At 40.7% G+C, this 12369-nt stretch overlaps 1 protein-coding gene across 4 annotated transcripts in view; it reads right to left on the bottom strand.

Annotated features, from left to right (window-relative positions):
• Window positions 1–6627: 6627 nt before the first annotated feature.
• Window positions 6628–12369, bottom strand: part of NDC1 (NDC1 transmembrane nucleoporin) — a 49026-nt gene continuing 43284 nt past the window's right edge. For all 4 annotated transcript variants that reach the window (XM_008536579.2, XM_008536580.2, XM_070609529.1 and 1 more), the window contains exons 17-18: window positions 10093–10253; window positions 6628–6941 (exon numbers count right to left, since the gene is read on the bottom strand). In XM_008536579.2, coding sequence (XP_008534801.2) covers window positions 6878–6941; window positions 10093–10253 — 225 coding nt within the window. In that variant the 3' untranslated portion in view covers window positions 6628–6877. The remainder of the gene's footprint in view (window positions 6942–10092; window positions 10254–12369) is intronic.

Here is a 12369-nt window from a genome sequence, read left to right as displayed (position 1 = left end):
AATCCATTGTCTTCAAGTGCTTTTGTTGAGAAGTTAGCCGTCTTATTGCTGCTCATTTGAAGGTGGTCTTTTTTCTCCTCTGGCTACTTTTAAGACTTTGTCTTTGGTTTTAGCCCTTTTAATATGAAGGTACCTCAGTGTGTATTCTTTTTATTTATCTGTTTAGGCTTCATAGAGCCTTTTCAATCTGTGGCTTGATGTCTCATCAATTTTAGAAAGTTCTTTGCTATCACATTTTTCAAACTGCTTCTGCTCCATTCGATCTCCAGCTCCTTCCAGGATTCCAATTCACTTAGAAACTTTCTCATTATAGTATCTGTGCCTTAATCCGTCTTCTCTATTTCAGTATTTTTGACTTTCCATGCTTTATTCTGGATAATTTCTTCTGACCTATTTTCCAAGTCACTTTTTAGCTATGTTTAATCTGCAGGTAAACCTATCCATTGACTGCTCATTTTAGTCAGTCTATTTTTCTGTCCTAGAATTTCTCTGTGGGTGTAGTTTCTACTACATATATATGTAGTTTCTAGTTCTCTAATGAATTAGAATTTCATTTTTTAATCTTATTGAACATAGTAATCATAATTATTTTAAAATCTCTAATAACTATTATTGAGAGCCCCTATGGGTCTATTGTATTGTCTTTTGCTTTGGTTGTTTTCATTCATGCTGTCTTGTCTCTTCCTGTGCCTGGTTACTTTTTTTTTTTTTTTAAAGATTTTATTTTATTATTATTTTTTTTTTCCTTTTTCTCCCCAAAGCCCCCCAGTACATAGTTGCATATTCTTCGTTGTGGATCCTTCTAGTTGTGGCATGTGGGACGCTGCCTCAGCGTGGTCTGATGAGCAGTGCCATGTCCGCGCCCAGGATTCGAACCAACGAAACACTGGGCCGCCTGCAGCGGAGCGCGCGAACTTAACCACTCGGTCACGGGGCCAGCCCCCTGGTTACTTTTAATTGTGTGCAGACACTGTATTTAAAAACTTATTTGTAGAAATAATTGAGGCCCAGGGTGTTGTTTTCCTCCAGAGAGGATTTATGATAGCCTCTTCCAGGACCCAGAAACACTGGCAAACAGAGACTACCGCAATTCAGTTTAATGAGGGTTCTAACTCAACTACAGTTCGCGCACTCTACTTCCTCTTCACCCTTCCTTCTAGGACGCTGCCCTTTGGGGTTCCACCCCAAAGCAAAGGGGATTATAAGCCCCTCTTTGCAGGCCATGAACCCCGAATCTTGTCCCTATCTTGGGCGGCTCTGGGAGCTCCCTTCACCCCACTCTATCCCAATCAACAAAGCTAAGTTCTCAGAAGCATGTTGGTACTGCATGACCTGGTCCCTGGAGCCTAATGAGACCTTCGAACACTCGATCCATTTAGGCTAATTTCTTTCAATCAGGAATTTGGTTGACATTCAGAAATAGCGGGTCAGCCTCTATTACACGTAAACTCAGGAGCTAGAGGGCAGATGGAGAGAGTGGTAGAAGGCCAGTAGGCAGGGAGACAGAATAGAGCACTGATGCACAAAGAAGCAGAGAAGAACCCTTTAGAGATCCTGAGAGCTTTCCAGGTTCTTCACATGGCCCAGAAGGAAATCTATCCTTGGGCTCACCCAGACTTTTCTGTGCCCTTAGGATCAACTCTCCTTTTTATGCTTAAGCTAGGCTGAGGTGGGGACTGTGTCCCTGCAACTAAGGCTCATGATGCAGTTAGGGAGGGACTAGTGTTTAATATTTTTTCAAGACTGTAGACCACTGTTACTAAGTTGAGAGATAAAAAGAATAAACCAATCAAGAGTAAACGTATGTTCAAAAGACTGTCAAGGTAAAGACCTGTGATGTAGAGGTCACCTTCCAATGTTTCTCTGCCAGAGACATCCCACAGATCTTCCAGAAATACCTTACCACCTGGATCACTTAGAAGGCACACTCAAGGTAAGATGTGTGCGCAGGGAGAAGAGGAGCACTTGGGGGCAAGCAGAGCTACACAACTTCTGCAAAATAATGCCAGTGACAAAGAGGCAAACACCGGGACCTAAGGAGAGGCTGCATTTCGTGCAGGCTAGGAATAGAACAGCTGCGCAACCAACGAGCACTGAGGCAGCAACAGCAAGACACACAGCAATTTTGTAAATAAGTAGAAAAAGTGTCTTTGTAAACAAGGATTGCCTCCATTGCTTCTCCCACACACGGCAGTGAGCTCTCTGAGGGCAAGGTCTGTGGGTCTGTACCATCAGTGCCTAGCGCAGGCCTGGTATACAGCGGGCTGAACGAGTGACTGGAAGAACTAACAGCATTTTACAAAAACAGTCTGCAACACCTTTTCTTAAACCCAAGGCTAGATGTTTCAGAATAAAGGAGTTTTCAGATTTTAGAACGGTAATACTGATGCGTGTTACATAATACTCCCATGGGGTCTGGGACAGCGCCTCATAACCAAATATTCCACGGCAAGTCTAAGTACAGTCATACGACATGGAATAAATTAAGTTTACAAACGGCCTCACATCAGTTAAGGTCGGGCTTAGTTGCCAAATTTTGTCAGCAAACTTACCAACTAAAAAAAAACCTCTGGATTTCAGAATTATAAATAAAGTTCTGCTAAGGATGTAAACTCAAGTACCTAGAAAGGACTACCAATGTTCACTCTATTGGGAAACTCCTGTGAGTGCAGCTCAGTCCACGTGGAGTCCATGGTTCAGTTTACCTGCTGATGTGACACAGCTGAAGAAAATGACTTGTAAGACAGGTCAGAAGAAACTACCCACAATAAAGCAGGGAAAGTCAAAAATATTACAGTATGGGAGACAGGTTAAGACCCAGATGAAACACCGAGAAAGCGTCTAACTGGAATCCTGGAAGAGGACGGAGCTCATAATCTACAAAGGGAAGCAGATTTGTAATCAGTGAAATTACAATTCAATATGATATGGTCCAAAAAAAAGGAATGACAAAGTATTGAAAAAACACAAGGAAATCTATCTGGGAGTACGTGGGAAGGCGAAGCTCATCGTGAAGAAAGGGAAGTTTGCCAAGACAGCAATTCAGACAAAGGAAATAACAGGAGCATGAGCAGACGATGGCATGAAAGAGCTACTCCGCTCACATCACAGCGGCAACTTCAAGACAAGCAGATGAACACCCGAGGACTTCTCAGCATTCCTGCGTTACCTACGGGATCGAGCCGTTTTCTTCAAGCTTTCCAATAAATGAATCAGATGGAAAAACTCCACCTTATAGGAAATGATAGTTCATATGCTTCAGACGCTCATCTGAGAGAACACATACAAGAAAATCCACTAGGGCAGTGGTTCTCAAAGTGTGCCCCTCCTGACCAGCAGCATCAGCAGCATCTGGATACTCGTTAGAAACACAAATTCTTGGGCCCCACCCCAGACTTAGTGAATCAGAAAGTCTGGAGGTGGGGTCCAGTAATCTGTTTAAACAAGCTTTCCAAGTGACTCTGATGCATGCTAAGTTTGGTAACTCCTGATCTAAAATAAACCCTTCTCGCAGTGTGATTCTCAGACCACTGCTTAGGATGTGTTACAAACGCCGGCTCTTGGGAACCAGTCCAGACCTCTGAAGCAGACTCTGCACTCTAACAAGCACTCCCTGTGAGTCTGAGGTTTCTCATCCCAAGTTTCAGTGCCACTGCCTGGATTATAAACTCCTCGAAGGGCCAGGACTGTCTCGTTCACAGTTAAATTTGTTTCTAATAGCCAGGCCACAACAGGCACTCAGCGCATACTCTGAGTGATTAGCTGGCTCTGCATGAATCTGCACAGCACTACAGCAACTGCCAGGGCTGCTTAGGACCATGACGGAGAACTAAGGGGGTATGTGCTTATCTAGCCCACTTCCTACCCCTCAAAATAATGATTTTGCTTATTTAAAAATGGTGGTCAGTAGCTTGCTAAGAATACCTGGATTGTTAAGTGATGAATGAAAGCCACCTTTGTTTTAAAGAAAGATGACTGCAGACTGGGAGAGAAGAGGGCGCTGGGGGCCTTGGTACAGTACCTCAGCTACCTTGAGGTGAAGTTCTGAGTAAGTAAAGCTGACAGCCATAACTCTTAGCCTGGGGGCACAGGATCCGTTTAGAAGCACTGTTCTGGCAGGAAAAGAAATCTCTATTAGGAGGCGGCTCTCAGCACCTGCATCCTTTGTTTAGCTGTGGAAGAAAGGCGGCCAAGACAACGAAGAAAGAGACTTTTAGAATTCAGGCTCCTCAGAGTTACCACTAAACACAGATCACCCCCAAATTAGTCCAGTTAGGGGCAAAAGCTTATTTCTCAAGAAGTTAAACCTTTTTGTGTTTTATAAACAACAACTCTAAGATGGAATTGAAATGGCCAAGGAAAGACACACATCAGAAATTAAATAATTGACTTCACAGATACACGTATTTCAATTAACAGTCCCATTTTGAAAAACTGTCGATTTTATTTTTCTACCAATTCAGTGTCAGTGATATACAAAAGGATATAAATGGATTACCATATTTACAGAAAGACACACAAAACAACTACTGAGGAACAAATCCAGCAAACTAAGAAACAGCTGCTCATCCACGTCCGCTCAACTGTACAAGGTTTACTCTAGGACCGAATCCTAGTCCTCCAGGAAAGAAGTTATGTGGTTCACACCCTCCATAAGGGTCAAGCAAAGATTACAAGAGCTGACAGAATCATGTTTTGTCCTGACAGAGAAAAGCTTTTAAAGAACACTCTAATCTTCAGGCCAATGTTACAGCATCGGTGAGCTCATAGGCGGGATGTGACTTCATCAAAGGAAAGGCTTCTCTCCTCTCGGCATTCCTAAGACCCCCTCCTTGGACACAGGAGAAGGAGCTCTCTGTAAGAACAGGTGATTGAGCCATACCACACCCCAAAAGACGCTGTGTAGATTAGCAACATACAGTGGGCAAAGGAACTGACTCCCTTATCTACTAAACACACAATCCAGATGTGGGGAGGCATTTTCCAAATCTCTACCAGGCAGACATTATGTGACCTGTATTTGGTACACAGTTCATTCTCTTGAGAGAAAATAGGGACGAACACCTCAGAAATCTTCACATTGCTCATCAAACATACCTTTGCCCCAAGTATATGGGAAATGCAAAAACTTAAACCTAGCCAGACATTGTATCCAAGTAAATCAAAGTTTAAAGGGTCATCCCATCATCAGTCTCAGGAATCCAATGGGTTAAATACCACAATTCTTCTTTAATGGAAGCAGAAGGTTAAGAATCCTTTTCCCTCAGAGAATGGAATACAAAAAGCTCAATGGCTTTAAAACATGGAACTCAACAGTTCTCAGCCAACCCAGCCACAATCTTCTGGTCATCTGTAAGTAACCACATTCAAAATTCAACTTTCATATGCAAAAAAGAGACCCACTCCACTTCAGACACATACACGGAAAAGCAATGGCAACAGCCTAAATGCTCCAAACAGTTGACAACTGGGGAACTGTCTCATAAAGACACTTTAAAGGCCAGCAGGATTCACTTAAAATTTGGCATGTGCTGGTTGAAGGGGCAACAAATAAAGGGAATAAAGACATAATACATAAGCAATCAGACAATGGGAGACATATATACCACATTAAAGATTCATATACAACACTGTGCTTGACTTTAAAGAAAACATTTCAGGACACTAGAGGGAAAAGATAATAGGAAAAGAACTCCAAGGGAGCATTTCAGTCCAAGCTAGTCCAGTGAATATCCACCAGCAGGACTGAGCATTTTTCATCTGCAAAGAAGCTGATCCAATAAATTAGAAAATCCTCATGCTCAGTGTGGGACAGACAACGCAACCAAGCACAGCGACCCCTGAAGTTCTGGTTTCACTAGCTATTCGATGACTGAGTTGTCTCTGGCTTAAAGATTTTCCTAATATATTTTAATCAGCCAGTTAACACAAAAAAAGCTGCTCCTCTGTGAAAGTCTGTGAAAACAAACTTTGCAAAATAATCTGATCTAATGAAGATGCAGAGTGGGGAAAAAGGGAAAGTCTCCTGTTTTTTCTTGCAAAACCTTTTCTCTCACTTGAAAAACTCTGCAAATCACTTAATGTTTTGTTCCAGAAAAAGAAAGCAAAACTAGTGGGGAAAATACGCATACACTTACTGTTTACTAGCATGATGCGAAATAAATTCATGGACGTCAGTCAATCGTCTTTCAAAAACCAAATGTGCTTGTTTAATCTTGTAACTTAAGAACTGAATTTTTCCACATTCCTTTATATAGAGTTGGCATTCTGTAAATTGAGACCTTTTTTGGACAATCATGCAAATTTAATTTGTCCCTGGAAACAAAAGCACAACCTAACAGATTAACAAAACATGTGCTTTAGACATTATTTTTTCTGTGAATTTTTCTCCACTGTTACCATTTTTATACTTCAGTCAACAGAAACTACTCTTAAAAAGTTTATGTATTGCGAGTTTCCAAAGAGCTAACCTCTCAGAGTGATTAGGAAGGAAGACGGGATCAAGTCAACCCGGTTTTACCTTCTGAACTGGCTCTACTCCTCTCAAAAGTAAATTCTAAAAATTCTCTAGTTATTCTTATTAATCTATATAAGCTAGAGACACGTCCACTGCCACAGACGCTTCTGTAAAATTGAATAAAGATTTTATTATACCACACATACAAAAAGCAATCGGTACAGAAAAGGCAGTTTTTAGTTATTCCGTTGAGAATTTCTTCCCATGATTTCTCCCATTAAAGTATAGTTTTCAAAGCAACCGCCACGACAAAGGAAGCATCTAATTAGTCCATTTTCTTCTGATGCAAGAATGCTGAACATTTACCGTCCCATCTGTAGTTGTATCAGCAGTGTAATGAACACAGTTTATATTACTTAACTATTCTTTGAACTCCAAGAACTGTTGAAGTCTTTTCTGATGTTCTGCAGATGCTTGCACAGCACTAAATGAAACATAAATTCAAAGCATAAGCTTTATTTTACATTAAGCATATTAAGTGAACCACAGAGCAGAGAGTCAATATTTTTCAAAACAATTAAAAATGATTAGAAATCTTCACTTATTTAGTACTTCTGAAAAAGCTGGATGAAAACCCTCCTTAATCTAATGAGGAGGAGGACTTGCATCCAGTAATGGCATGCTTCTACCTTCTAAAGACCAAAACAAATTAAGACTGACAAGGGAAGGCATCGATTCTAACCTGCTCTCCTACGGAACCTGCTGTGCAGAGTTCCAGGCCTTGCAGTAGGTTTTCTGGATTTTATTACTTTATTTAAACCAGATTCCAACATTATCTTTGAGTTGTGGAGTATTTGAATTGCCTTTAATATAAAATCCTTTAAACTAAAATGTTTGGTTAAAACATAATAGACGCCACTAATCGTTTTCAAAGGTAACAGCTTGGTGGTTTAGATTTACTTTTCCCTTTGAACATAAGTTATGTCTTGGATGGGGAAACTGAGTTCTCTCCCCACCCTAACCCCTACAAAAAAAACACATCACCTTGACAAAACTCAGGCTGAAACTAGTGTACAACTTCCTTTTAAACTTTTGTGCAAAAATTAAACACAATGAAAGATTCTGGTTTTCTAGTTGTTGAACAGTAATATATCATTACTGAGTCATAAAATTCCAGGTTACTGAAGGTCACCACTTTTAAAAGTGCCAAAAGAGTCTTATCACGATAATTTTGCTGCAAATCATCCTAAAATGCCTTATACATCTTACACATACACATCTCTGCTTTCTTAAAGCGTGCAGCTGCCTCTAACGGAACCATTTCAAGCATTTTCCCCGTGCAGATTCCCTCGAGGTGCGGCGAGGCTGTCGTCGCTAAGTAACCGGCTCTGGACTCTCAAACACCAGGTCTGCAGCTCTTCTCAGGCCTCTTCCCTCTGCTAGCAGGCAGTGAACTATCCCTTACTGTCGTCATACTCCTCACTCTAACAGTACTCTCTTCCCCTCAGAGTTTAATGTTATAGGCTGGAAAACCAGTAAACCAAATTTGCCTAAATTAAGAGTAAACAGGTGCTAAACAAGTATCTCCAATGAGTAACTGGCCTGTGTTAATTTTCCCGCCTCAAGAGTTTACTTCATCTACATCTGGTTCTCAAAGGCAGAGCTTTGGGGAATGAATAAATTAGGTATTATACAGTGATAATAGTTGTTGCCACAACAATATAAAAGGCACAGAGGGCAGGCTTTACATATGTATGACCCCATTTTACATCTATTAACAGCAAATGGAACAAAGTGGGATGGATAACATCCCCTTCTCACAGGCGGGTAAAGAGTATCAGTAAGGTCCAGAGGTCAGGGGAGACGGCAGTCTGCTGGTTAACAGAGGACAGACACTGTCAGCAGAACTCTAGGGTCAGAGAGACTGGAGTCTGGCCTCTGGTTCTGCAACTTAGCACGAGCATCGTCTTGGGCAAGTTACCTCAATCATTACCTAACCTGCCCACAACCACAGAAAGTCCAGTGATGTAACCAGACACAAATCTAAATGTTTGAACCCCAAATCTGCTATTTCTTCCACCAGACCAATCTATCCTATTTTTTTTACAAAATAGTCTCTACTGACCTCATCAGTTTTAGTGCATATACAAAACATGGCTCTTCTCATATTTTGTCAGTCATCTACCTCCCTTTCTTACCTAAGAAATCTTTCTTTTCTCCTTTCTCTCCATTTTTGCTCTCTCATCAATATACATCATATCTAGTTCACTCTCTACATTCATCAAGTGTTTTCTGAGAGTGTCTATGGCACTTTACATTTAGAGGCGGTCTAGTGTTGTACAGGGAAAGAAGGTGGAATTTTAAGAGCAAGAAAGACCTGATTTCAGGCTCATGTTCTAATACTCACTAGATTGTGCTATTAGACAAGTTCTTAACTTCTTTGAGCCTCAGTTTCCATATCTGTACAATTAAGATAACCTCTACACCTCACAGGCTCTTTGAGAAGAGTAAATGAAAAAAACATAAAACGTGCTAAGTGCATCGTTTAGAACAGCACCGTCCAACAGAACTCTCTGAAACGACGGAAATGTTTTATACCTAAGCTGTCCAATCCTGTGGCCACTAGCCATATGTAGTTACTGAGGACTTGAAACACGGCCAACATGACTGACAAACTGGATTTTTAATTTTACTTAACTTTAATTAATTTAAATTTAAATAGCCATGCATGGCTATCCTACTGGAGAGTGCAGATCAAAAAGGCACTCAATAAATAGTTATTTTTGTTTGTTTTTAAACAAGTAAATAAAACCTCTTAAGGATAGAGGATTATCCACAGCTCTTTTGTATTCCCACACAGAACCAAAGTGTGCCCTTTAAAAAACTGCTACTGCTGCTGCCTAGTGTTACCGAAGTAAAAGGAAATACACCACCTGTCTTTAAAAGCAGGTGGTATGAGAAAGTTCTAAACTATTTATTGACTGTATACAGAAAAGGCAGGGCAAGCGCTCATGTCTTCTAAAGTACATTTATAATTATGATAAACATAGTCTAGTTGATGAACTAATATCCCTTATCCTGCCCAGCCAGACGACTTCATGAGAAGAAAGCAGTGACATCAAGGAAACCAAATACAAACAGGTTTGGCGTTTGTGATTTCCTTTCAGGTTCATTTCTCAAGGTGCCGTGATCTGTCATTGTTTTTCCAGCATAATTCACAAAGCACCAAGGACTCATTCATGGAATACTCTGCCTACCCTAAGTCTTAGTTTGCTGACCAAGATGTAATAAGATAATTATTTTTAATATGCTCTTCTGGCAAGGTACTTGGTTTTTTGCCTTTTTTCTCCATTAATGTTTTGGTCATTAAAAAATATATATATAATTACATTTGCTGCTTTTATAATTTTTTATCCTCTTTTTTGTCCGCTTAAAAGAATGCCCCAAACCTTATTTGATAGGCTAAATTTTAAAATATAAATATTAAGTCTAAATCCAAGCCGTTCATTTCCAACAGGAATCATGAAGTCCTCAAAAGAAGACTTTCAACATGTGAGCCTTTCTAATTCTCCTACCTATTTCTCAGGGGGACTCCTGCAAGTGAATTATTATAATGGATCAAAACAGGTACTTACTTGAGATGTTCACCAAATGTAGTAGTTATTCGATAGATGGCAGTTTTTAGTGACGCTCTAAATGCAAATCTCAATGTTTTGTAAGAGGTGTCCACAAGGCTTCCTGAGATCCGAGGTGGTTTACTGGAAGCATGAGGAAGCTTGAAGTATTTGTCAACTGCCTAGATCAAGAGAGAAAGAAAACACATTAGTTCAGACTATCAACAAAGCGAACTTAGTCCAAAGGTTAAGGAGATTTTCTTTCAGATAGATAGGTCGATGGAGAAATACACAGACACAAACTGTAAAATATTATTTTGGATCACAGAACAGTTGGAACAACAATGCATTGAGGCTCAGCCCCTTCAGCAGCTACAGGGAGAAGTCCAGACTACCCTCCACGAGACAGCCACGCTTCAATGGCCTCGGAATGCAAAGCTGGGAAGTGAAAAACAGACACCCTGGTCTTGTGATGTGTGACAGGCAAGGCTACTTTCATTATAAATCTCAGCAAAAAAAGGACCAAAACTTTATACTTTACATAAAGTTATTTTTTTCTTTTTTAAAGATTGGCACCTGAGCTAACAACTGTTGCCAATCTTTTTTTTTTTGCTTTTTCTCCCCCAAAGCCCACCAGTACATAGTTGTGCGTATTTTAGTTGTGGGTCCTTCTAGTTGCGGCATGTGGGACGCCACCTCAACGTGGCCTGACAAGCAGTGCCATGTCTGCGCCCAGGATCTGATCCTGCAAAACCCTGGGCCGCCAAAGCAGAGCGCTGGAACTTAACCACTCAGCCACGGGGCCGGCCCCTACAGTTATTTACTAAACTAGTGTATCTTCCTCTTCAATGCTAGGTGATAAAGCATCCATGAACAAGACTAGGTGGGGAGAGAGAGAATTCACGAGTGAAACTGATTTTATTTATAGTTGGTAGAATAAGAAATAGAGATCTAAGTATATCTTTTAAAGGCCAAAAGTAAATAATATTTTTAAATGATATAAGTATATTAAGAGAAAGAGAAATGAAGAAAGAGAAATATAAGTGTGTTAATCTACTACAACAAAATAATGTCTAAAGTGACAAGAAATCATAGTATAAACCCATTATTTATAGTTATGGATGTAACCACCAAAAGAACTAAAAACGATAGTTAAAATGGTATCTGCCATCATGTTTTTAACTTCAAGAGCTCTTTCATGTCACCTGAGTGATCCTTTTTATTTTAGCATCCTATTTTTGTTTCAAGGATGCAATACTCTCTTATTTCTGAGGATTTTGATGATTTTTGTTGTTTTTGGTTTGTTATAGTTTCTTCCAAGCTACTTTTTCCCTCTTTGCTTCTTTTGGTCTCTATCTTCTGCATTAGAGATCTTCCTCAGAATCTAGTGGCCCTTGGCTCATGACTGAGAGGAGACCTCCTGAAGAGCTGACCAAAAGCTCTGAGTACACGGTTGAAGTTACTGGCAAGAGGCTTCACAACAGGTGATCTGCGTGCACTTTTTCTGGGTAAGCGCCCAACGCAGTAACCTTAGGTCTTCCTGGATTGGTCAGAGTTCCCAGAGAAGAGTCTTCCAGGACCCTGTCTGGAGGGCCTGGTCCCCAGTGCTCAGAGAGCCAGGCGGGGGACAGAGCTATGAGCACATCCCTATGCTTTTAGGGTAGTACCCACAGCTGTGTCTGGACTCTCCCAGTCTAGAGACCCGATGTTCTACCCCTGCAAGAGGATAAACCTCTACTTCTGCTGGAGCGAGGGAGAAGAACCAGCTGCAGAGAATTTGGGATCTAACTGGTTTTTAAACAGCTCTCACTCAAATCTCCTTATTTAGGTACCTGTCCCTTCACCCTTGGTTCCAGAGGTATCTGGTGCTTGTCTCACAACCAACTTCAGACTTGCCTCTGGGGCGTGCTCAGTTAGTTATCTCAGCCATCTGCTCTCCAGCTTTGACAACTCTGTTGCTGTTGTCTCCTCTCTTGTTTATGGATTTATGTCTTTTTAATAGTCCTTTTACTGTACGTTAGCAGAGTTTGGGGGGAAGGAACAAGATTTGATGCGTGTGTTCAGTCTGTCATGGGAACTTCAAGTCCAACTGTTTGTTCTTTCAACAGTAGCTTAGAAGAATATTTCCCCAAACTGGGAACATTTAAGATGAATTCAGTGACATACCTAAGCAACATTAAATAACACTGAATCATAATGGAAAAGTTTCTTGCAAACCTTCTGATTAACCCTCAGCATACTAGGAAAAATAGTCATCATCATCACTTACCACCTGGGTCCAATGGATTCTTTTTAAAG

This window comes from Equus przewalskii, chromosome 2 (assembly GCF_037783145.1).
Source record: "Equus przewalskii isolate Varuska chromosome 2, EquPr2, whole genome shotgun sequence".
Lineage (NCBI taxonomy): Eukaryota > Metazoa > Chordata > Mammalia > Perissodactyla > Equidae > Equus > Equus przewalskii.
The sequence above is the reverse complement of the archived record's forward strand: the minus strand, read 5'-3'. Positions and strand labels throughout refer to the sequence as shown.